This window comes from Meira miltonrushii (assembly GCF_003144205.1).
Source record: "Meira miltonrushii strain MCA 3882 unplaced genomic scaffold FA14scaffold_1, whole genome shotgun sequence".
Taxonomy (NCBI): Eukaryota; Fungi; Basidiomycota; class Exobasidiomycetes; order Exobasidiales; family Brachybasidiaceae; genus Meira; species Meira miltonrushii.
In genome coordinates, this window is record NW_020289943.1 from 3,894,003 (window position 1) to 3,916,606 (window position 22,604).

Here is a 22,604-nt window from a genome sequence, read left to right on the forward strand (position 1 = left end):
GATGTCCGCACTTTTGCAAGCTAACTTCAGTACGCATACAGATCTTCCTGACTCCCCCAGAAGTGACTCCAAGGCGGGCAACTTTAAAACGCGTTGCAAAGCTTGAGAGTCACAAAAAAGTGCTTAAGCGTCATTGCACGTGTAAAAATAAATATGCAAGACAATGTTACTTTTGGTGTCATTCATGTCAATTCTTACTCATTGCTACCTTCTTCAACTTGCTGTGGATACTTGAATGAGAAGATGAATTCCCTCCAAGCTTATGGATCAGACTCAGAAGTGGAAGATGAGTCGAATATAGCTTCTTCTAGCAGGACCACATCCACAAATCAACAGCAAGCCTCCACTACTTCGAAACGGCCTCGTAAAGATGATGGAGAGGATACCAGTGACGAAGAGGAAAACGAGAAAGTAGACAGGGATGATCTCTTCGGAATAAAGTCTATTGGTGCAAATTCAGCATCTAATCATGACCAAGTAGCAGCAGAAAAAGCACTTCTTCGAACAGCACCCCAAGTACCTACAGATCCGGAACAAGAATCAAATTCACTCATCCTTCGGCACACAGATACGGAGATGCATGTAAATGTGCCATACAAGGATATGATAAGACAGATGCAAGGCCCAGAAAATCCTTTCTCACAAAGAAAGATGAACGCTCAGCAGAATACACTGAATGGCCACATCGAAACGGCTATGATGACAGATTTCGATTTCCGAAATCAACAAAGGACCTTTGAGACTATGGGCTACGCACGGAATCCCAACCAGTATTCAGATTCAGCATATGTAGGAGATCAGCAGAGGGCGTTGGACTTGGCTGGGTCATCGGCGGTTGAACTACGGAATGGCCCTAATGGATCACGTCAACTGACGAAGGAAATTAGAAAGAAACGAAAGGGCGTAAACGGAGATAGCAGCGTTGTAGAAGGAGAGGGTGCTTATGTAGGACCTTGGGGTGGATGGGAAGAAGAAAGTGTAGAAAAGGTGGGACCGAGCGAAGAAGAAATCAAACGAGTGGAAGCATTGGATGTTACCCGGAAACGTGAAGAAGCGGAAGCATTGCGTAAAAGACAAGACGAAGAAGCAAGGGGAACGGAAAAGAGTATATTTCATGGCAAGAGCATGTATGACTATCAAGGACGTACGTATATGCATGTGCCTACAGATGTCGATACAAATCTACACGGCGAAGCTGGTGAAAATGAAAGTTTCCTACCCAAAGCTTGCATTCACACTTTTACGGGACATACAAAAGCAATCAGTGCAATGCGGCTATTTCCACGCAGCGGTCATCTTCTTTTGAGCAGTAGCATGGATACAAAGATAAAGCTTTGGGATGTATACCACGAAGGAAATTGTTTGCGAACGTATATGGGTCATTCGAAAGCAGTAAAGGATGTCACCTTTTCAAACGATGGTCGCCGATTCTTGTCTGCTGGATATGATCGCCAGATTAAGCTGTGGGACACAGAGACGGGAGAATGCTTACAAGCCTTCAGTCCAGGAAAGATGCCAAACGTGATCAAATTTCATCCTGATGATGACAAGCAACATATCTTCTTGGCCGGAATGAGTGATAAGAAGATCATTCAATACGATATAAATTCTGGCGAATTGACGCAGGAATACGATTCACATCTTGGACCTGTCAATACAATCACATTCGTGGATGAAAACAGAAGATTTGTCACCACTTCTGACGACAAAAGTATGCGTGCTTGGGATTTCGATATTCCGGTGGTGATCAAGTATATTTCTGACCCACTTATGCATTCTATGCCTGCCGTTACCGTTCATCCAAATCGCAAATGGATCGCATGTCAATCGCTTGATAGTCAAATTGTTGTTTATGCTTCTGAATCATTCCGTCAAAATAGGAAAAAGGCGTTCAAAGGTCATAATGTATCCGGCTATGCTTGTCAAGTTGGCTTCTCACCTGATGGCAGATATATCTCTTCAGGTGACGGTTCGGGAAATCTAGTCATATGGGACTGGAAAAGCGGAAGGTTACTCAAGAGATTACGTGCACACAAAGAAGTCGTGATCGGTCACGAATGGCTGCCGCACGAGACTTCGAAATTGATTACCGCCAGCTGGGACGGTACCATGAAATTATGGGATTAAGTATGATTGTACACTATCAACTCCAATGTACTATAGGATCTATCTGCTGAGAAATGCAACAAATATTGCATGACCTTTGACCTACGCCTCTAAATCCTCTTTCGACGTTTGAAGAACAGTCTTCATGCGCCGTAGCTGACCTTCCAACTCCAATACAGACCCTACTAGATCTTCTAAGTCTTCAAGTGGCATCGGTTGCGAGTCGCTGCTCGGAAAGGCCTGTGTTGCTTTTACTCCGCCATGTCTCCAAGCGAATGTAGTAGAAGACATTTGCGCATCTTGACCGATCGTTGGACTTGCTTCACCTTCTTCTCGTTCATCACTAGGGCTAAGCATAGGTTCATCTTCGTCTTTTGCAGCTTTGTTCCCTCTTGTTGATCGAGTATTTCTCGATGAAACAGAGTCTCTCCTGTTACCACGAGAAGAGACGTCTTTCTCTTCTTCTTCTTTGTTTGCCAAGCGTAATTCCGATTTAATCATATCTTCTTCATCTCGAACGCGAGATAAACCCTTTTGATATTCATCGTACACACGATGAAATCTTTTTGCAAGTTCATGCCATTGCTTCGTAGATCGCACTTCAAGCCACGGCTCTCTCGCAAGATTAAGGCTTGATATTGAGCCATTCTTTGGACGATTCACTGTTAGGTCAACTAGGGGTTTTGAATCTCCTGCGATCGTGTCCGCTTTCTGTGAGACCGCCGACAACGCTCTTCCTCTACTTCTCAGATTTTCATCATCATCTGATGAATCGGTGTATTCGATATCTTTTCGGTTAGTTGATTTATGTGATACACTTCCATTTCCGCTTGTCGAGGTTCGTGGAGCTGATGTAGTCTTACGTTTAGTAGCACTGGGAATATCTTGCTGCATTGTCGTTTCCCTCGCATCTGCACTTCTCGGTAAGGACGTCCTTGCTGCCTTTGTTTTTGTAAGGTGCTCCTTGTCAGCAGAAGTAGCCTGCTTCGCATTCACCGGTGTGATGCGAGGAGAAGAGAGCTTTCCCTTTGCTGCACGAGCAAGTCGGTCTTTCGTTGTAGGTTTTTTGCTAGTGCTTGCCTTGGGTCGTGCCGAATGTGCGGATTTAGAGCTATGATCATCTTCGCTTACTCCTTCGCCAAGGTCCAATTTCTCGAACAGACGAATTCGCTTCTCTGCCGGAACACGTACGAGCTGATCTCTTTCCACTGCATTGTGTGGTATACCTAGCCTGTCTAAAGCCATTTCCATACGTGCACTGATTTGGATCTTCTCTTCCATGGAATAGCCTTCCCAGTCCTTTACCAGCAGCTCTGTATAACATTCATCTTTTAGTGCATATACAGTACTGTGACTGCTATTATCGGAGGAACTTGCAATTGAGCCACCCACACTATTACGACGATTGACTGGTCCAGTAAATTTGCGAGTTGATGATACGGAAGAGCCCTTTGGTTGTAAAGTATCGGGCGTGTTTGCAATAGGACCCAAGACGCTTACAACTTGCGGCTCTGCAAAGTGACTCTCACGAACGATATCGCGACGTGAGAGAGGTCCTTTTGCCAAAAGTTGAACCAATTGACGTCGTAGTCCCGTGGGTGAATTTTCTCGTTTTAGTGGACTGGATTTGGCCTGATTTGTGGGGGTATTCTGAACAGAATTGTGTCCAGATCCTATATTTGGACTTCCAGGTAAGCTTTGTGAATGCGAATCGATCGGTGTGCCAGAGCGAGACTGTAAAAGAGGCGATCCTTTATTTGCTGGCGCTAATCCTTTAGCTCTTAATTTGAGACCAGATGTTGATTTTGAAGGCTTGTTTGATACAGGTGCCGAATCTAATAACACGGCCCGGTGTTCTAATTTCCGAGCTTCCTCTAACTCTCTCCTCTCCTTCAATCGTGAGGTAGCAGTTGAAGATGGTGTCGAATTTGGTCGAATGGCGTATTTTGTTTGTACCTCTCCGACATGTGATAGCTGGGAGTATCCAGACGATCTTGATGAGCTTCCTTGTTGCTCTAGACGATAGATATGGTGAGGAGATGCTTCCGTTGATTTTTGTAGATTATGTTGCGCATCATTGATTGTCAAAATCTGGTAAGAGATAATTATGCGTTAATATCACACTTCATGGTTATTTGAGTACCACACTTACTGTATTTGCATCGTCTATCGCACGAATACTGATTCGCACATCCTCTCTCGTCAATTGCTCTAGCGCTTCTGCTGATAGCCGTAGGTGTAGTACTTTTTCAGGTCTGCTTTCATTCCTTGTCACTGGAGTGTATTGGCCATGTTCACCTGCCAAGAGGTATCCTTGATGTTGATCCAGCATGGCCTTTAGGTGCTATGTTTTGTCTTTGACCACCTTTACCACATTCCTGCCCGGTGATCGAGAAGAGGGTGTTATTGTCATTGCCCCAAGTGTTAATCTTGCTGTGCGTGTCACACGGACCACCTTTGTCTGGAAAGCCATCTTAAAGTGCAGCTAAAATAAAGACGTGTTTGTTTGCTTGAGGGGGGTTTCGCCTGCAGCCTAATGGCTCCACGTTAGCACCGCCAACTTCTCTTTCCAATTCTCCTACCAACTCAAAGAGCAAATCAAGACAACTACCTCTTTGAATGCTCTGATATCGTCATCATATTTCGGTCATCATGCCGGTTGTGTTGGGTGCCGCTTCGGCTTTTACTTCACGTCGATTAGCCCTTTATGGTCTTGCATCAACGATTGCCGCTATTGCAATCACCTTTAATGCTTTTCGACAAAGGCCAAACTTTTATTCGGCAACGGTGATGCTAGGTGGTAGCAATGGCTGTATGATGGTATTGATAAACTTTGGTTTGTTTTTGGCTTTATGCTTCGGGAAAGTTTGTCAAAAGGTCTTCTTTGGTCCTTTACGTGCAGTGGAAGTAGAACATTTACATGAACGTTTATGGTACGCAATCACAGAAACTCTACTAGCGATGACAATTTTCAGAGATGACTTCGATTCAAGCTTTGCAATCTTGTTTGGAACATTACTTTTCTTGAAGGTCTTCCATTGGCTTAGTGCCGATCGAGTGGAATATATGGAACAATCACCTTCAGTCGGACGCTTATTCCACGTTCGTATGATCGCCATCTTATCGATGTTATTCGAATTCGACCTTTTCTTAGCAACATTTGCTGTAGAAGTTCTGATCATCGACAAGGAAAGAAAGGGTATCATGATTATGTTTGCCAACGAATTTTTCATCTTGGGCGCTACACTTTGGTCAACTATTGCCAAGTATCTTATCAATTGTCAAGATATGCGTTCAGAAGAGCCATGGGAAGCAAAGAGCATGTATGTGTTCTTTGTTGATTTGATCACAGACTTTCTCAAGCTGGCCACATACATTGCATGCTTCTGTTTGATACTCAGCTACTATGGTGGATTACCGCTTCACATCTTCCGCGACGTATATGTGACAGGTTTGTCCTTTTTCAGTCGCTTACGTGATTTTATGAAATATCGAGCAGCAACGAGAAATATGGACACACGCTTCCCAAATGCAACGCAGGCCGATTTACGTAGCATGAGCGATGGTACATGCATCATTTGTCGAGAAGAAATGGTCGCAGAAGAAGCAGGCGGGGACGATCAAGGGGAAGCTCCAGCAGAAGGAAGACGACCCACTCCTACGGTCCCAGCTTCCGGCAGCTCTGGTCTCAATGAGACACCTAAAAAACTTCCATGTGGGCATATCTTTCACTTTCACTGCTTACGTTCATGGCTGGAGAGGCAACAAAGCTGTCCGACATGTAGGCGAACTGTATTTGCATCATCTACAGAGGCTGAACGTGATCCCTCGGCAGGCCAAGGCGAACAACCTAGACAAGGAGCTGCTCCTGTACCTTTGCAGGCACAAGCCGGTGCAGCAGCCAATAATTCCCGCAACAATGCCAGTTCAGCAAGTGCTGCCCGAACTGATCAACAACGCACTCAGCCTGGCAATGCAAATGATACGGTTCGTGACCGACTCCAGTCATTCTTGCAGCAGATTCAAACGGATGCTCAGCGTATTCGACAGGACCATCAAGATCGCCTTGCTGGCCAATCTCAGGAAAACTCTGGTAGGCAGGCCTCACATCCTAGAGATACGCCCCAATCAGGCACACGTACGGGCAACAATACAGATCGTACCTCTTCACCAGCCCGCAAGATGTTGATTAATTCCTTGTTTGCCTCTAAGCCTGATCCTTTGGCACAGCTTTCGCGAACAGGCAGACGCGAAAATGGCGAAGGTCGTTCGTCAGGATCAGTACTGCCTCCTCCGCCGATCTTGAGAGGTTTGAGCGAGTCTGGTAGTACTAGGCATGACAGCCAGAGCGATACCTATATCCCACCAGCTCCCTGGACTTTGAGGTCTGATGGACGAAACGGTCCTCGAGTTGCTGGCTCATCTACGAACCTTTCTCAAGAAGCAGAGAGAAATTCACAAGCGCTTCCTGCCGATGAGAAAGTCGAAGGAAGCTCTACCTCTGCACAACCTGATGATGAAACGAAAGATAAGGAGACAGCAGCATTTGATCCTGCCGATGCAAGAGAAGCTGCTCGCGCTGCTGCTTTACGACGATTCCAAAAGCAACAACCTTCTGCATCACAAGTCATGAAACAACGCAACGCCGAATCGAATGGATCAAGTAAGCTAAGCGAGACAATGACAACTGCGAAGACATTGATCAATGAACAGCCAACTTCTCCAGGTAATCCACATCTGATTCCTCTATTTGACACTTCAAGGGTGCAAGGATATGCAGAGCATCATGCTGCACATCTTCCTTATCCGATTATTGAAAATAGCCGCATGGGAAGTCCATTGGGACGCTTGAATCGTATTCGATCTGACACGCTCAATCTCGATTCCCTTTCACTTTCGGATGAAGAATTGAAGAATCTCTCAAAGGAAACGAAAGAAGGATTGCAAGAAAGATTGCGATTGCTATATCGTGTTGAAGAAAACATTAGCAGTTTAGTCGAAGAGATCACACGTGCTTTGAGTGCTATGCCTGATGAAAAAGAAACAGAGGATATGAACAAGACCGAATCAACGCAACAAGGCGGAAAGGGCAAAGCACCAGCAGAAGGTATTCATGCTTCTGCTTTTGAGTAGATCAAGTCATCGTCCATGTATCATAATAATGATCCTTTTCAAGCTAATTATGTGACTTCTTAAGCATAATGAATGATGTCGTTTATTGTATAGTGATACAGAATGAAGTGGGAAAGCGTAGTACATGACGCTTTATTAATCTACAGAAAATAATAATTGAGCAGAAAGATAAAATCGAGGCGATCCTGTCATGTTACGCCTGTTCCGATTGTTTTGATCATTGTCTTTGTTGTTGCTGTTGCAAAGGTGCATTATGATGAACGGCAGCAGGGGCAGAACTCAAATTGGCAGGATTCAATCCAATATTCGGGGCGAGAGAAGGACCGGAAAGGAAGTGTAAATGTAAGGTAAGATCACGAGCACATGTTGTTAATTCTGCCATACTTGCTTTAACGTATTTTGGTAAAATGAAACCTTCAGCTGAAAGTGCTTTGATAAAATGTGAAATGTGTAAAATTGATTTGATAAAATGATTGCTTTCAACAAATAATTCTCTTGATGATTTATTTGTTGATGTATCGGATGATAAGCTCTTGTTTTGATCAAAACTGTTTTCTTTTTTGTGCTTCACATTTTGACCATTTTGATCGGCCCGAACAAGGGATGATGGATTGGATGGCGTGCTCAGGCTGTTGACGCTGCTCACTGTGCTGCCTGCACGTCCATGATGTCGAGGATTGTTATTCGTCGTACTTGCACTGATGGTAGTCGGAACAGGAGAGAGAGGAGTAGGCGTACGACGATAAATTGCATCTTGTGCCCTCTCCAGACACCCATACAAACGTTGTGTGTGCTCATTCACACCACGTGTCAAATCATGAAGTTGTCGTAAGCGTCTCTGAACCGCTGGAGACGGTGCAGGATTGGTTGGAGTGACGGCAGTGTCTGTCGTTTCTTCTCCTTCCACAGCCTGAGTGATAGAATTTGACACTGTTGTATCACCTGATATGGTGTTTGAATCAGTAGATGGCGTGGGTCCTTGCTCAGAGTTATCCGGCAGCGTTGAAACCTCTGAAGCTTGCTGACGTGCTGATCTTGGCAAACGACTTTTCGACTGACTATCCTCTCCTGCCTGATCAGCTGTTGATGCAGGATTGATCAGCATGGATCCATTACTGCCCTTATTCGCATGTCCGCTTGACGCTTTCGGCAACCCCAGGGTGATGAGATACTCTTCAATGCCCGCCCAAACGCTAAATGCGACCGAAGTGATCTTCACGACCAACTGTAAGAGATGATCATCAATAGGTATTTCCCGTTCAACATCTGTTTGTGAGGTATAAAGTGCAGTGCCTGCGCTCTTTGGACCGCTTGTGTTTGAGAGTGTTCTTCTACTGATTTGCTGCTGTGCCTGTCCAGCTTGTTGTTGCTTTTGTTGTTCTTGGTTTGCGCTGAATGGAGTAGTACCAATCTTTTGTCCATCTAGAGTGCCTTGTTCGGCAGAATAAGGCAAATTAGCTGGTGAAGGCATACTCGTTAGTGCCGGTGGTCGATTGGCTCGCTTGTGATCTTCACTGATCGGCACGGATGGCAAGACGTTGGGTGCCGATATGCTACTCGATGATAACGAAGCACCATGAGCGACATCCTGAGCACTGAAAGATCCCGCATGTCGACGCCGATGAGGTCTTGCTGGAGGAGCTACCATACGAGAGCTCGTGGGCGTAATAGGTGAAGTAGCCTCGGCAATACTAGGTAAAGCAGGTTGTTGTAAAAGATGTGAAGATGTGTTTGATTGGAGTCCCATGGAAAGGTACGGGGCAACGTCATCCAGTAATGGCTCCATGGTCTTCCAGCTATTTGAAATCTCTGCCAAGCTTCCATAGAGTAGGATTAGCAAAGTTCTAGTATACCGAATATCTGCGCCTCGTTGAAGTGAGCGTAATTGAAGTTGAACGACGTGTATCAGCTTTCGAAAGGTTGCAATGCTCTCAATACAAGAAACCACAACGCCACGAATGACCAGTGGATCGAGTGTATCACCTTTGATTCTGGATAATGAATCAAATCTGTCCAATGAATGAATCAAGGAAGCCATTGAATTTCCAGCAATATCGAGCACTCTACTCAATTGTGATGTCATTCGTTCATCAGTCGCAAAAGCAACGTATTGACGAAGAGCGGTATGCATTTGTGATAATGCATACAACACACCTCGGGTAGCATCGACGCATAAAAGCACAGGCACAGAGACTCGTGTGGATATTGTTGAAGTAGGCAAAGTTGATAAACGTTTGAAATAACTGTTTCTCTCCGATTCAACTGCTGCTACCGAATTGGAACTTTGTCCTGTCCATTTACCTCCAACGACTGATGCAGGTGGAGTTGCTGATATGATCTCATTTGGACGTCCCAATCCTTTCGGGTTCCATTTGGTTGAAGGTAATGGAGGTGTCGCGGGAGTAGTGTCTGTTGCACTGTTTGAACTTTCACCAGCTGATTTGCTACCGACCGCTGATGATGGTGGTGTATTGGCAGAGTCATCATTATTTGTCACCACTGGAATGACATTTGTTACTTCCTCTGGAGAGGTGGACATGACTGTGCTAGCAAAAGGCGCAGTCTCCGGTACCGCTACTGTCTGTATCTCATCATTTGCCTTGGACTCCTCCACAGGTGCGGAGGGTATATCTTCAACTTTGGTATCAGCATCTCTGACATTTGGCACTTCTATCACCTTGTCTTCCACTCCAGACATAGGCGTAGCTGATGGTGTAATGGCGCTATTGCTCATGTCGAGCACCTCTTGTGATTCAGCTTTCCCCTCATTTTCCGCAATCCATTCTTTCAGCTTTGCGATCCACAGCATCATATGCTTATCCTCTGCCCGGCTACGAGATGCTTGTGCTTTGGCTTTGTCATTGGCTTTACCATCTCCGTTTAGGTCATTCACTGCAGCTTTCTCGATCGGTGGCATAACAGACACATGTGGTGGTGGCCAATTGATCGGATTACCCTCTAACTTGAGGATTCGTAGATTTTTCGCTCTACTCATCCATGCTGGCAATCGACGTAAACGATTATTGGATATGCTCAAAACACGTAGATCTGCTAGCCGGCCAGGTTCAGCAGGTAACTGACGCACTTTATTTCTGCTCATATCCAGGATCTCCAGGGAAGGCAACGAACACAGAACGGGAGGTACTGTGCTCAATAGGTTTGCACGTATGTTAAGATATCGTAGCTTGCTTAGATTGACAAAATTTGATGGTAATGTAGTGAGAAAGTTGTATCCTACTGCCAAACGAACGATATCGTCTTTGATAATATCCACCATTTCATTCGGTAACGACCGAATCTTTTTATGACTTAAATCCATCGTGCCGGAATCGGATGTAGAGGGACCGTTTGAAGTAGTTGCCATAGCAGATCCTGCGCCATTGCTAGTAGTCCTTCTGGATCCATTGAGTGAATTGGATTGACCATTGCTACCACCTCCAGAGGAAGAAGGAGCGCCGAGTCGCATTTCGATGATCAGGGCTAACAGTTCTGGTTCGCCCATCGGCGTATCTTTGCCTTCCTCTTTTGTACGGAGAGATGATGTAGATGATTGTGCCGCGGCAGGGAGATTGATACCATTGACTTGTAATGTTGCAAAAGTTGAATTTTGAGCAGACGATAGAGCGCTCGCAGGAGTGCTTGCTGAAAGTTCAGCCGCCGCTCCTGACGACATTTTGAGTATGAATCGTTCCAACGTTTTTTCTAGGTGTTGATCAGCTGTGTTTTGGTGTACTGTTTTGCCGCTCAATTTCTTTCGAATTTGAGTACTGCCTTCATCATGATGTGAATATGATGTGTGTCATAAGTGTCGCTGTTGTTGTATGCTGTTGTTGTTGTGTGGTGGTTGTGGTGATGAGTTACCCCTTCTCTTAAAACTATACACGCTCTCTCTCTGTCTTTGTGCCGGTGTACCCCTCTCTCTCTCACTGACTATAAATAAAGCGTATAAATACACACACAAGAGGCTGCCCGATCAAAATCTTTAATTAGTTTGAATCTGCTCTTGTTTCCCTTTGTAAAGTCGTCTAAGCCTCTCACGCAGTCAATTAATTATGCGTGTGTGTAGTGGAGTAATTGGATTGCCATAAAAAATTATAAGTCGAGCGACAGGAAGAAAATTGTTTAAGGTTGCATACACACACGATCACCAAGTAGAACACAATGGCCAGATCAAGAAAGCGCAAGCAGGGCAAGCCAACAGACGATGCCGTTGAGCTGCGAACACGAGAGATGCAAAAGCTTCATCCTAATCAAAGAGCAGGTCAAGGACAAATCATCATTCCACAAAAGAAGTTATATCGTCAAAGAGCACATGTTAATCCATTTTCGGATCATAATGTCGTTTATCCATCAAAACCTGAATTGATGGATTGGCATTTTCATTTCCCATCAAGGATACCGCCAGGCAAAGAAAGTCTTGCAGAAGGAACTGCTAAAGTAGAATTCGCGGATATTGGTTGTGGATTTGGAGGACTTCTGTTTTATCTTGCACCGCACTTTCCCGATAAGCTGATGGTCGGCATGGAGATCAGAACTTCAGTCACGCAGTATGTGCATGATAAAGTTCAAGTGCTGAGAAAAGCAAGTCATGCATTGCAGCCATCTCAAGATAACCACGGCGATACCAGCGAATCAGCAGAACAAGGAAGTGCCAATAAGAAGGCACGTCTGGAGGGCGAAGAAGGACCATCAGAAACGGAGATAAACACCTCAATGGTGAAGGATGCTCCCAATATCGCGGGAAGCTATGATAATATTTCAGCAATGCGAGTCAATGCAATGAAACATTTACCAAACTTTTTCTATAAAGGACAATTATCCAAGTTGTTCTTCCTTCATCCGGATCCTCATTTCAAACAACGTAAATCCAAAAATCGAATCATTTCTCCGACTCTTTTGGCAGAATATGCGTATATTCTACGACCGGAAGGTATCTTGTACACAATCACAGATGTGGAAGATTTACATATTTGGATGGTGAAGCATTTGACCGCCTTTCCGCTATTTGAGAGAATACCGGATGATGATCCATTTTTGAAAGAGGACATTTGCGTGGACGCTGTTTGGAATGCAACTGAAGAAGGACAAAAAGTTATCAGAAACAAAGGTAGCAAATGGTTTGCCGCTTTCAGAAGGATACGTGATCCGGAAAATGAAGAGTCGATAGAATGAGTAAAGGGGGAGCCGCTCCAATCTTGTACTATAGCAGCTATACTGTACAAATATCGCACAATCCAAAGTGAACGAGCAGTGAAAATCAAATTGAGAACACGAATAAAAAGTAGAGTACAGAGGTGACAAAAAAATACAGCAGAATAGTGCCTTAAATGTGACGAATGCCCAAATTGGAGTCAATGATTACCATAATAGTGGTATTATACCGATACCGTTGTAAAAAGGGAGGTAGAAAAAATAAAGAAGTTGCGAATGATTTGGGAAAATTTTTTTTGAGGTGACATTAGCCACTAAACAGTGACAGATACGTTGTTGTTGTTGACGATTTCGGCGTTTTGGAGTTCATTCTCTCCATGCCATGCGATTTCCCAATCCCTTTGCCAGGCCACCATATCGGTACGTAAAGTTTTGATACTCAACGGTTTCGTACGCCAATCGTCCATACCACATTCTTCCAGACCGCGAACTTTATCGTCGGTCGAACTCAAAGCTGTGATGGCGATAATCTTGGGGATATGCTCTAGTTGATGAGCACGCATTTGAATGCAAGCGCCAAAGCCGTCCAAGAGTGGCAATGAAATATCCAAAAAAACCACAGAAGGTTCAAATGCTTTGTATTGCTCAACAGCTTCGACACCATCTTTCGCTTCGACGAATGAATATTTCTCACGTTTCAGCAATGTCGTGATCAATTTCATATTGACCGGATTATCTTCCACCACTAAGATCCTAAACGGTTTCAGTTGCTTTGACGTTTCTTCCGCCGTGGTTTTATCACCGCCTTCTGCTCGTTGTGCGACTGGAGTGATGTTTTGTGCAGTTTGCGTAGCCTGAACAGCTTTTTCAGAAAGCATGTCATGAATTGGTAATTGCTTTGATGCGATTCCGGGTGATTCCAGAGGAGGTGCACTTGAGATTGCTGAAGTAGCGACCGAATTAGTGAGCGATTCCATCTCGTCCCAGCTAGATGTTGCTTGTGTTGCAGATTCATCTCGATTTCTCTTGCTGTCTGGCGTTTTGACTGGTGATCGAGGATGAGCGCTAGCATCTGTATGTCGCCTATCTCTGACTTTATTCAAAATGTTCTTTGCGGTATGCGAAGGTGTTGGGATCCGTTTCAATACAACAGGTGATTCTTCACGTAAGAACTCATCCATCAATTCCAAACTATCACGACCAAACGGAGGTCGGAAGAACCAAACGGTTAAGCCATCCAAAGCACGAGATGCTCGACTTCTGAGTGCTGTTCTTGTAACGACCAATGTTCTTGCTCTAGGTCCAGAAGTGCGTGGTAGAGCTGAGGCAGGAGTGTCAATCAATGTTTGATTATCTTCGCTAGGCCTATACAAGCATGCTTCTTGCAAAATGAGCAATTCGGGAGATTGATTTGCATCAACGATGCGAACATCATTCTGTACAAGTCGCTCACGAATGAGATCCGCAACTGCAGTTTGACCTTCTCCTTCAAACCCATGGAAAGCCGCAGTCTTGACCTGATAAGGCTTGGCTGAAGCAAGGCTTGAAGACCTACGAGGCGTTGGATGACGTAAAGGTGCAGCCAATCCTAGAGGCAAAGAAAGTTGAACATGCGTTCCTTTTCCCAGTTCACTTTGCACGTTGAAGCCACCGCCTAATTGCGAAATCAAGCTAGCAGCGATCGTGACACCCAAACCAACTCCTTGACTAAAGGAGTCTGCTTTGCTGAAAGGCTTCAAGAGCGAGTTCGCCAGGAACTCTTTCGACATTCCAACGCCGGTATCCTTGATGTTGAAATCTACCCAGCGATCTGAACCGATCTGCATGCCTTTTGAATTGCTCGTGCCTGTGACACTATCACGACGACGAGAGGCTTGAACAATTACTTCAACAACTCCGCTTTCATCAGTATAGCGCAATGCGTTGTTGATGAACTTGTTCAATATCTTGCGCAATTTTGAACGATCGGTTCGGAATCTTGATTGAAGATCGGGTGAAACTCTGATAAGCAATGTCGGTACATTAAAGATGCCCATACTTTGACCCATATGACTATCTTGACGTTTTGATAGCGCAAGATGCTCAATATTATCCAAACAAACATCTTCAACTTCACGTTCCAAATCCACTTCTTCAATTTGTGTTGCTCTAGGCGCTTGCGAATGTGCTAATCCAGAAACTGCTCCAAAATCTAAAACATCATCAAGAATTGTCGAAAGATTGACACCAGACAATCGGATCGATTCAAGCAGATTGGCCAATAGACCATCATGCGTTAAATCGAGCTTTTCCGCCTCGGAATCGTTGATCAAACTTTGACGTAAGAAATCAGTGATTCCCAAAATACCGTTCAAAGGCGTACGTAATTCATGTTGTACAGAGCGAATAAAGTCAAGTTGGGCACGATCAGCGATACTCGCCTGTTGACGGAATGCCATAGCGGCCAACATTACGCCAATGGTGTAACAAAAGTATCGTTCAGCGTTCAAGAGTGATTTCGGTGTATCCCACGTAGCTACGATAAGACTTAGGGGATGAGTACGATCGTTGGAAAAGACCGGAATAGCAACACATGATTTTGCTTGAGCAGGCAAGATTGGACTCAAGGAATTCTTGACTGTTTGCGGTGTTTCTTCTTCATCATCGTCTGAATCAGGATCGAGCGTCAAATCGTACCATTGTGGTTTGGTGTATAAACCCTTTCGCTTGAGGTCTGTGAATAATCCACAAACTGCCGAACGTTGTGATGGATTACTCACTTGAGGCGATTGTGTCTCGTCACCAGAAGTGCAAATGATGCGTAAAGGCGTCAGAGGATCTGTTTTGTACATCTCATCGTCATTGCTGTAGGAGAATATGGATGAATTTGATCGATAGTGCTGTCTTGGAGGTCTTGGAGTTTTTTGTTGAGTAGGCGAGCCTGATTCAACAGAAGTGGTAATTGAATCTTCCGAACTTGGCGTGAGTAATGATGCACCAAGCAAAGGTGACATGGGCTCTTGTGAGGGTGAGAATGTGGTCGAAGCGGATCTTGACATCCACGTATATCCTGCCGGAGAAGCACCAAAATTTGTGCTAGTCCTAGGTGAACTAGAATTGTAGGATGTTCGAGCTGGAGACATCAAGTGAAGATTGCTCGCATCTATCGCCGCTACGTTTGAAGCGCCAATCTGTTCGCGCAAAACGTCTATAACAACTTGAATGCAGGATGAATTGAATAGCAGGCCTGTTCTGTCTCCCTGTGCAACTTCTTGTGAAAACACTTCTGAGTCCAGCATCATATTGAGCTTGTAACTTATCTTTGCGGCTTCCCTTTGCATTGTTTGTACCTTTCTTGTGTAATTTTGCAAGTATTCGTTCTCCAACGTTTCTTGCGTCATACGAGCGATGTCGAGTAATATTTCTGCTTCAGCGTCACCAAATTCTTTCCAAGGTTCTTCTCGCATGATCGTTAGTCTCCCAACATGTACGGGTACTTGATCTTCATCCGATTCGACCTGTGCTGTTAACAAGATTGGTGCCGAAGCATAGAAATGCATACCGGGCCCTTTGTTTTCTTGGTCTTCGATCAAATGTTTGAATCGCCAGTCCTCGCCAATATTGGGCACTACAAACACTTCGTCTTCGCCCAAGAGCATTGCATGACCACACATGACCGTATTGGTGACAAGGCAAGCCGATCCTTCTGATGCCAAGAAGAGGGTATTCTTTTCATCACTGGAAGCAACTGAAACAGATACGTAATCGCATTTGAACACGCTCTTTGCATGTCTGACGTATCTATTGACCGATGGACGAATTTGAGGACCTGTAAAGCCATGCCGTAGCAAAGTTTCCTTTCGAAGGCAACTTTTCTCTCTGGGTAGGGGTGGTGCGGCTAGATATTTGAATTTTGAAAAGAATTCAAAATTATCAATCTCTTTGCCTCCTTCAGTTTTGACTTTTTGTGCTTTTTTACTGCAAGCTTTCAGTGAAGTTGCCGTACTATCCCATTCTCCTTTTTGATATGCTGCTAAGAATTTTGCCCATTTTTTCGGATCATCACATTCCGGTTGCTTTGGCGCTTTGCGAAAGATGTGAACGAAACGTGAACATGATGCCGTTGAAGCGGCTGAGCTTCCATTGGGTGATGAAGATCGATCGATCTCCATCATTGCTTGAGTTCGAATGTGATGATGTATGTTGCTAAGGTGCTGTGTTCAAAAACACCAATTCCGACTTGCCATTCACCGCGACATGTGTCTCTTGAAGATGATATTGGAAGTGAATGATGATGGTGTGTATTGTTTTGGTGGTCAAGATTGCTTCAGTCATATTTCATGCAACATACTCAGTGTTCAGACCCTGGGCTCGATCATATATGCTGAGCATAATGAATTTTACACGGGCTGATAAAGAAGAAAAAGAAGAAGTGGGCAAGTGCAGAGTATACTTTTTTTTAAAGATGCACTGCATATGCAGCATATTCACTGTCGTTAAATCCGCCAATTCTTCTATTCTATAGTCAATAAACGCGCGCGTGTAAAGTGTAATGAAATTCTCACTGCATTTTCGGCTCAGCAGCCACGATCCACTGCCGATTTAAAGGTAAACGGTCGTTTAATCCCGAAAGCAAGCAGCAGCAACAGCAACAACCTGCTTACGCTCCAACCTGTCAAATTGCATTTAAATCCGCGGTCAGATTACAAACAAGCATTCAGTACAACAATATCATTTACATTATAGCAAAGAAAGTCGGAAGAAGATGGAAATGAATGAATGAATGAATGGGCTGATGATGAATATTAGTCCTTTAACCATATCCGGTGTCTGTAAGTTCTCTGGTAGTGATTGTCAATGGTTACGGGCCCTTTTTTGGCAATTCAATACAATCAATTTTAGCGTGTAACCTTTTTTTTTGTATATGCACGACCCTTTAGGTCACAGCGTAAGTGCATTCATTCATGATCAAACGGAGTGTTCCTCAATTTTATGCTCGGGTGGGAGGATAACAATGAGAGTCAAACAGGACAGCATACACGCAAGATTGAATCAAGATCATAACACTTACTAAGCATTCACATCCCCAATATCAAGAAGCCGGCTTTTACTGCAGCTGGTTGAGATGTTTGACGCTAAGTCAGTGATTGCGCTGCTGCGACCTTATATGCTACTCTTGTCCTAAGGATCATTGGAGAGAGGAGTTAGGAAACACAAACTGAAGATCGGCTTCAATCAAATAGTCTCCGCCCTAGAATAGGGGAAACGACAAAAGGCTGAGATTGAAAATAGATCCCCAATAAATGCGGCAGCGGCCATACCGTTCCGCGTTTCCGCTGCGCTTTCTTACCAAAGGGCGTCAAATAATTTGGTCATTCTTTTTCTCTTCCGTTCAAACTTTCTTTTTCTATTCATTTCGGGGAGCCTAACAAATCAAATCTTTAGGAGTAGTCTAAATGCATATACAGATCGAAACGGAGTAAAAAGAACGTGCTACCTTTTTTGTCCGACCAGGAAAGGATGACTCCAACACTTCCTCCTCAACTCGCGCTTTGTTGTCGCGCCTTTCTTGCCATACTTTAGGAACTGTCTCATCAAAATGCTGGACCAGGTCCACACAAGAGGTTGTTGGCAAATTATCATTGATTCTCTTTTCGCGATCGCGGTATCGCTCCTATCACCGATGACCATAGGGGAATCGAGGAATAAAGAAAAAAGAATAACCGCTCATCTGAGCCGTGGAAATTATCCATACGTCCCTATATTGAATGCGTAAATTTACGGAGGCCGTTGATCAAATACAAATTGCATCATACAAAATGTTCTTTGCTTTTTGGCACTGCCAAAAAAGAAAAAAAAGGTCCGAGCCCACTCCCCTGCCAATCTTCCTCTGATGAACTCCTTGCCAAGTCCCCTTTTGGAGTGTGGTGAAATTAGTACATTATAAAGTGTACATTGTCATCCATTTTTATCATACCTTTCTTTTTTGTCTTGCCCTTTTCTTGTTGTTTGCCACCATCTCCTTCACCATTCTCTTGCTACACAACTGCACAACCTCACCATCATGACCGCCGAAGACACAAAAGCTACTGAGACGGCCGCAGAGTCTGCTCCAGCCGCCACCACCGAAGAAGCAGGCACTTCAAATGACGCTTCAAAATCATTACCAAGCACGCCAACAGCTGAAAAAGCGGCAGCTTTATTCTCAAATTTGAAAAGAAATTTGACCACAAAACTAAACACAACAAAAGGTGAATCAAGTGAAAATAAAGAAGAAAATGCTGATGCCAGTGGTGGCGATCAAAATCTTTCAACGCCCACTCCAACAAGCGCAAAACGTTTAAGCGCAAGAGCAACAGAATTCTTTAGTGACATTCGTGGTGCATTCAAACAACCTTTGGTAACAGAAGATGCAGATAAGAATAAGGAAGGCGAAACGCCTGCCCCCGCCGCCGCTGCTGCTGCTGCTACTACAGAAGGAGGAGCCGAAGGAGAAGCAAAACCGAACAGACGATTAACGCTTCGTGTTCAAGACCTTATGCGTGGAGCATGGAGTAAACCTTTGGTTGACAAAAAGGATGAAACCGCAGAAGCGGCGAACAATCAGGAAGCTGCAGGAACCGGTAGCTGGCTAAGCATCTTTGGTGGAGCAAAGACAGCTGAACCAGAACCAGCACCAGAAGCTACAAAACCGAACAAAGAATCTTTCTTTGCCGTTTTCCATAATCTCGTCAAAAAAGAAGAAGAAGCAAAAAAAGACGATGAAGCAACGGATGATGCAGGAGCAAAGTTAAAATCTTTCTTCAAACGTCGCAAGAGCACCCAAGCTGAGACAAGCGCAGATGGAAGTGCAAAGGCCGAAGCAGGAACCAGCGAAGCAGCGAAGTAGGACTGATGGATTGGATGTAAAGCCAGCTTGCCATATAATGTTCGTTCTTATCGTGTACCTAGTGATCGTTCTTCCACTATGATACCCTCTTTCGCTTCTCAATCACCTTGAAGTAGCATGTAGACTCATTCACTCTTCCTCCATCATATCCTTGCTCTATAATTGATGAGATTGATCTTTCATATAAAGTAAGGCTCGGACTGATTATATGTTATAGTAAAAAGTGTATTGAGGAAGATGAAATGTTTAAGAGCACAAGGTGTATGGTGGAAAGACAGTTTAGACTGGATAGACGTATGATGTTTGACGGAAGTCGGCTTATACCGGATCAGCACATGTTATAAAAGCGTGGAATCAGCAGTTTTTGCGTTGTATAGACTTGTGCTTTGAGCATGATCCACTTTGAGCTTGAAATATTGCTCAATCAATGACCGTGACCGTTTGTGGCTCCGCTTGGAGATGGATTTGCCCTTGCCCAGAAAGAATCACGGGCCTCAAAAGCGGAAGGCTGTTCTCTCTTTGAGGCTGGTGCTGCTTCACTTTGTGTGAGCAAAATGACCATGAATGCCATTACAGCGAAGTATGTTAAAAATTTGGAGTGCATGTTTGTTTGAAAAGTCTGAAGATATGTGAAAATGAATGATGAGTTAAAAATGTAGTTATGAAGTTTTGCAAAAAAGGCCTCTTTTATACTTTCGACTTTTCAAAACGAGGTGCCAAAACCTCCTTACTTCAACGGCAATGAGGGATGAACATGGCGTGAGGAGTGAGACTAGGAGATTATGATCAGGAGCTGCGTACGGACAAATATTACAGCTTATTAATACGGGTCATTCAGCCATCATTTAGCCTAATCATCACCCCTTCTTGGGAGCGAAAGCCCAAGCATCAAGTTTTTTCAGGAGAGACTTTTGTCTTGGAAAACCCAATGAATAGAATGTACGAGAATACCTCCTATACATTCACTAGGGAGTAAAGTTAGTGAATTATGTCGTCAAAGTGGCCTGGAATCAGGGCTGTTGGGAGGTAACCGTGGAGATGTGCAAGGCGCAAACAGGAGAAGCTATTCAGGAGCGATTAGTGGATTAAAAAGGGATCATCAGTATATGTTCTAATATTCAATTTACGCTTTTCCAAACTTTCACTCCTTTTCGAGTATAATTTTTTTTTGATATGCGTTTAATGGGAGTTCTATATCTCTGAGACTTAACCAACTTCGGATAATTAGCCCGACAGGAGATGCTCCCTTTTATTCATTACGCATTCTTTTGCTATACTCTATCACAATCAAGCTAGAAAGACAAGCTGACCACAATATTCCACTGTGTTATCATATTCGAAAGTACCCCCGTCTTACGTATAGAGGATCTTTAACACTTCCCTCTCACAATCGGAGAATATCCTAAATACCCCCAAGTCCAGATTATCAGACCACATGTTCACATCACTTCAGGTTGTTATGCACTTCGTCCGCGCTTCGATCTAGTTCCGGTATGTCATATTTCATCTATCACTCCTGTATTTTGCTATCTTTTCCCTTCTCACCTAGAATTTGATATGATTCATTTCATTTTCATCTCATTGACCGAAATATATATAATCGAACTTGTACTCATTTACAGAAATCATTTTACTCTTCATCTCATTCTTTGTGACGTTTGAATCTATAACAAGTAAAACTCAGACAAAGCCAAATCCCACAAAAACTTTCAGACAATCACAATCACAAAATGCGGTACGCAAAGACGTTGACTATTTCGCTTTTCATTTTCGCTTTCGCTTCTCCACTCGTTTCGGGAATGACAAAGCGCAACATCAATGAGGAAGGACCAACGAAAACCGTAAATCTCGTTTCACGTTCAATGGAAGAAAGAGCAGAAGGAGATAACACTCACCAACTTCCACCGTAATCAATAACCAGCACAATCTTTGAAGGATTTTATCAAATGATCGAATTTAGCTTTCGGTGCTAATCCACAATCCGTCTCTTAGGTTTGGTAAGGGAGAGGGCCAATTTTTGGTTGTTTTTATACTCCTTTATCTTTTTGTTTTCGTCATCATCAACTTATTTCTCTTTTAATGTCAAGCATCCTTTATAGCCTTTTTCTGATTACCATTAAATGTCCTATGTTATCTTTATATTTCCTATGCTAATAACTGCTACTCTTGCTAATCCTTTCATTCCGGAAGATGAAAGTAGAAACGTTGAGTTATACTCAGCGCAGCGATCTTCCCTGCCCCCTCAATCTGGCCGCTCCGAGCTTTGCAAACTAGGTAAGTGTCTTTTAAGCTCTTACATCAATCGAACTTATACATCTCTGCACTTTGTCCATGTATATAGAATCGCCAAGCCGGCCACAGAGCAAGCATCTGCACCAACACTTAATTTACAATATTAAGCTGTAAATGAATTATATGTTTGTGTAGGGAAGAAGATTCCGGCATATAAGAAATCTTTTTTGATCTCCTTTTGTTGCAGAAATTTTATCAGACAGGACTGCATTAATGAAGAAGGGTTACAATACAATTTATCGTACTAAAAAAGGGATGGTTGAAAATGCGAAAATTACTCTCCTCACTTATCAAATATTCATCTTCCCGGAGTGACCACATTAGTTGAAAGTTTAATTTGTAAGACTTATTGAAGAAGTTGACTTATAGCTATAAAAGGCACTATTTTTCTGAATAAATAAATTTCGAAATACCATCATTTCATCAAAATTATCAAATTGCAATTTCGGTAAAATGCCTGTAGGTAAATTTTATCTTACTATCTTAACGATGATGGCTTTCATGGTCTTATCAGTAGCAAGCAGGGGGGCAACTGTTGGTGACGTCCCGCAAGAGCGAGATTTAAGTACGAATGGGCCTACGAGAACAGCCAAATGGATGTCAAGGTCCCAACCTGTCCAGCCCCGTGCTCCGAAAGATAGTCCCGGTTACTCTACGCCTCAAGATGGACCACCATAGTCAGACTATGGTTGATATGCATCAAGTATGGCAAGCTCCATCATTGTTTAAATTCATACTTTTCGAATAGCTTGTGCTTTTTGACACTGTACCCGTCCACATAACATAGTACCATAATATTGCATCTCCTTTTCCCGCTGAGACCTTGACTGCTATGATATAAATGATGCTTGCTGCTACGATCTACCGTATTCGATTAATACTCACCTTTACACTGATGAAAGATGAAAAACCTGAATAAGTATAAAGGAGCTTATCGTAGATGAGGTAAGAAGAGAGAAGAGGGAGAGTCAAGGAGCATTCTCCTACATATACTCGCTTCATTCCTGAAACTATCTTATTACTCGTATTAACACTCGCATTCGCAGGTGCGGAG

General features: G+C 43.7%; 8 protein-coding genes across 8 annotated transcripts; 5 read left to right on the forward strand and 3 right to left on the reverse strand.

Moving 5' to 3' along the window:
- Nucleotides 1-211: 211 nt before the first annotated feature.
- FA14DRAFT_142955 (pre-mRNA splicing factor) lies at nt 212-2,347 on the forward strand. Its single transcript, XM_025497190.1, has one exon. The coding sequence runs from the start codon at nt 244-246 to the stop codon at nt 2,125-2,127; it is 1,884 nt and encodes a 627-aa protein (XP_025358431.1). The 5' UTR covers nt 212-243; the 3' UTR covers nt 2,128-2,347.
- FA14DRAFT_177408 (uncharacterized protein) lies at nt 2,209-4,438 on the reverse strand (the record flags this gene model as incomplete). Its single annotated transcript, XM_025500738.1, has 2 exons — nt 2,209-4,197; nt 4,259-4,438. 2 exons carry the CDS (start codon nt 4,436-4,438, stop codon nt 2,209-2,211), a joined length of 2,169 nt encoding a protein of 722 aa, XP_025358432.1.
- Nucleotides 4,439-4,758: 320 nt separating this feature from the next.
- FA14DRAFT_118203 (uncharacterized protein) lies at nt 4,759-5,901 on the forward strand (the record flags this gene model as incomplete). Its single annotated transcript, XM_025496275.1, has 1 exon — nt 4,759-5,901. A coding segment is annotated over one exon (1,143 nt), but the record flags the coding sequence as incomplete, so codon positions are not given.
- Nucleotides 5,902-7,302: 1,401 nt separating this feature from the next.
- FA14DRAFT_131310 (L domain-like protein) lies at nt 7,303-11,140 on the reverse strand. The gene has a single exon (XM_025496929.1). The coding sequence runs from the start codon at nt 10,910-10,912 to the stop codon at nt 7,457-7,459; it is 3,456 nt and encodes a 1,151-aa protein (XP_025358434.1). The 5' UTR covers nt 10,913-11,140; the 3' UTR covers nt 7,303-7,456.
- Nucleotides 11,141-11,469: 329 nt separating this feature from the next.
- FA14DRAFT_117714 (putative methyltransferase) lies at nt 11,470-12,411 on the forward strand (the record flags this gene model as incomplete). The annotated part of the gene is made up of 1 exon (XM_025496245.1): nt 11,470-12,411. One exon carries the CDS (start codon nt 11,470-11,472, stop codon nt 12,409-12,411), a length of 942 nt encoding a protein of 313 aa, XP_025358435.1.
- A 146-nt stretch (nt 12,412-12,557) lies between these two features.
- On the reverse strand, nt 12,558-16,906 carry FA14DRAFT_23344 (uncharacterized protein). Its single transcript, XM_025502044.1, has one exon. The coding sequence runs from the start codon at nt 16,542-16,544 to the stop codon at nt 12,705-12,707; it is 3,840 nt and encodes a 1,279-aa protein (XP_025358436.1). The 5' UTR covers nt 16,545-16,906; the 3' UTR covers nt 12,558-12,704.
- A 1,527-nt stretch (nt 16,907-18,433) lies between these two features.
- Nucleotides 18,434-19,258, forward strand: FA14DRAFT_177413 (uncharacterized protein; the record flags this gene model as incomplete). Its single annotated transcript, XM_025500739.1, has 1 exon — nt 18,434-19,258. One exon carries the CDS (start codon nt 18,434-18,436, stop codon nt 19,256-19,258), a length of 825 nt encoding a protein of 274 aa, XP_025358437.1.
- Nucleotides 19,259-21,940: 2,682 nt separating this feature from the next.
- On the forward strand, nt 21,941-22,320 carry FA14DRAFT_23363 (uncharacterized protein). The gene has a single exon (XM_025502045.1). The coding sequence runs from the start codon at nt 22,004-22,006 to the stop codon at nt 22,226-22,228; it is 225 nt and encodes a 74-aa protein (XP_025358438.1). The 5' UTR covers nt 21,941-22,003; the 3' UTR covers nt 22,229-22,320.
- Nucleotides 22,321-22,604: the final 284 nt, after the last annotated feature.